General features: G+C 67.8%; 1 protein-coding gene across 1 annotated transcript; it reads left to right on the forward strand.

The window, feature by feature from the left end:
• Window positions 1-11: 11 nt before the first annotated feature.
• On the forward strand, window positions 12-698 carry NGA_2023000 (uncharacterized protein; the record flags this gene model as incomplete). Its single annotated transcript, XM_005855428.1, has 1 exon — window positions 12-698. A coding segment is annotated over one exon (687 nt), but the record flags the coding sequence as incomplete, so codon positions are not given.
• Window positions 699-830: the final 132 nt, after the last annotated feature.

The following is an 830-nucleotide window of genomic DNA, read 5'->3' on the forward strand; positions in this document are numbered from 1 at the left end:
AACCATGCACTGGTTCACCAGGGTGGTTCGCACCACGCCCAGCCTCTCCCATCGCCTTGCCGATGTCCGAACCGCGGAGGGCAGGAGCCGGATCTTCCCGCCGTAGAGGCCCCCTGCCTCCGTCGTTTCCTCTCTCCGCCCCCCTCCTTGCCTTGCCACCCGCCCACCCTTCCGCTCTTGCCTGTCGCGACCGCCTGGGCGGGAGGTTGGGGGCGTTCGCGCCATTTTGTGCAGGGCCTGGATGAAGGAGAAGTCCTCCATGACGGGAACATCCGGGTATCCACCCACCGCCTCGAAGACCGACCGGCGCACGGCCAAGGCCTGGTCCCCGTACGGCATCGACCAGGGCCATCGACTGCGCGCGCTCACGCCGGCTTCAATCACCCGAAAGAGCGAGGAGGGTGCCATGATGCGGAGGCGGAACGCCGTGGCCAGGAGGGAAGGGTGGTGGGCGAAGGCGCCTTTCACCTCATCCTCCCACGTAGGGGGCAGGAGGGTGTCGGCGTGGAGGAACAAGAGGATGTCTCCATTGGCAGCGGCGGCGCCCAGGTTCATTTGCCGGGCGCGACCGGCCGTGGGGGCGCGAATGACGCGGGCACCCAAGGCACGGGCCACTCGTTCCGAGCCGTCCGTGCTCCCCCCGTCCACCACGATGACTTCCACGTGGGGGTCGTGGATTTTGAGCTTGCGGCCTGGGCTTGTCCGAGCAGAGGGTTCCTCCCGGTTGGAAGAGGACGGCGTGGTGCTTGGTGTCGGCGTGCTTTCCTGTGGGAGGACGGGCAATATGTGAGGGGCCCGGGCGGAAAACATGCCCGCGTGCCCGCTCCCCC

The sequence above is a fragment of the Nannochloropsis gaditana genome, assembly GCF_000240725.1.
Source record: "Nannochloropsis gaditana CCMP526 unplaced genomic scaffold scaffold199, whole genome shotgun sequence".
NCBI classification, from domain to species: Eukaryota; class Eustigmatophyceae; order Eustigmatales; family Monodopsidaceae; genus Microchloropsis; species Microchloropsis gaditana.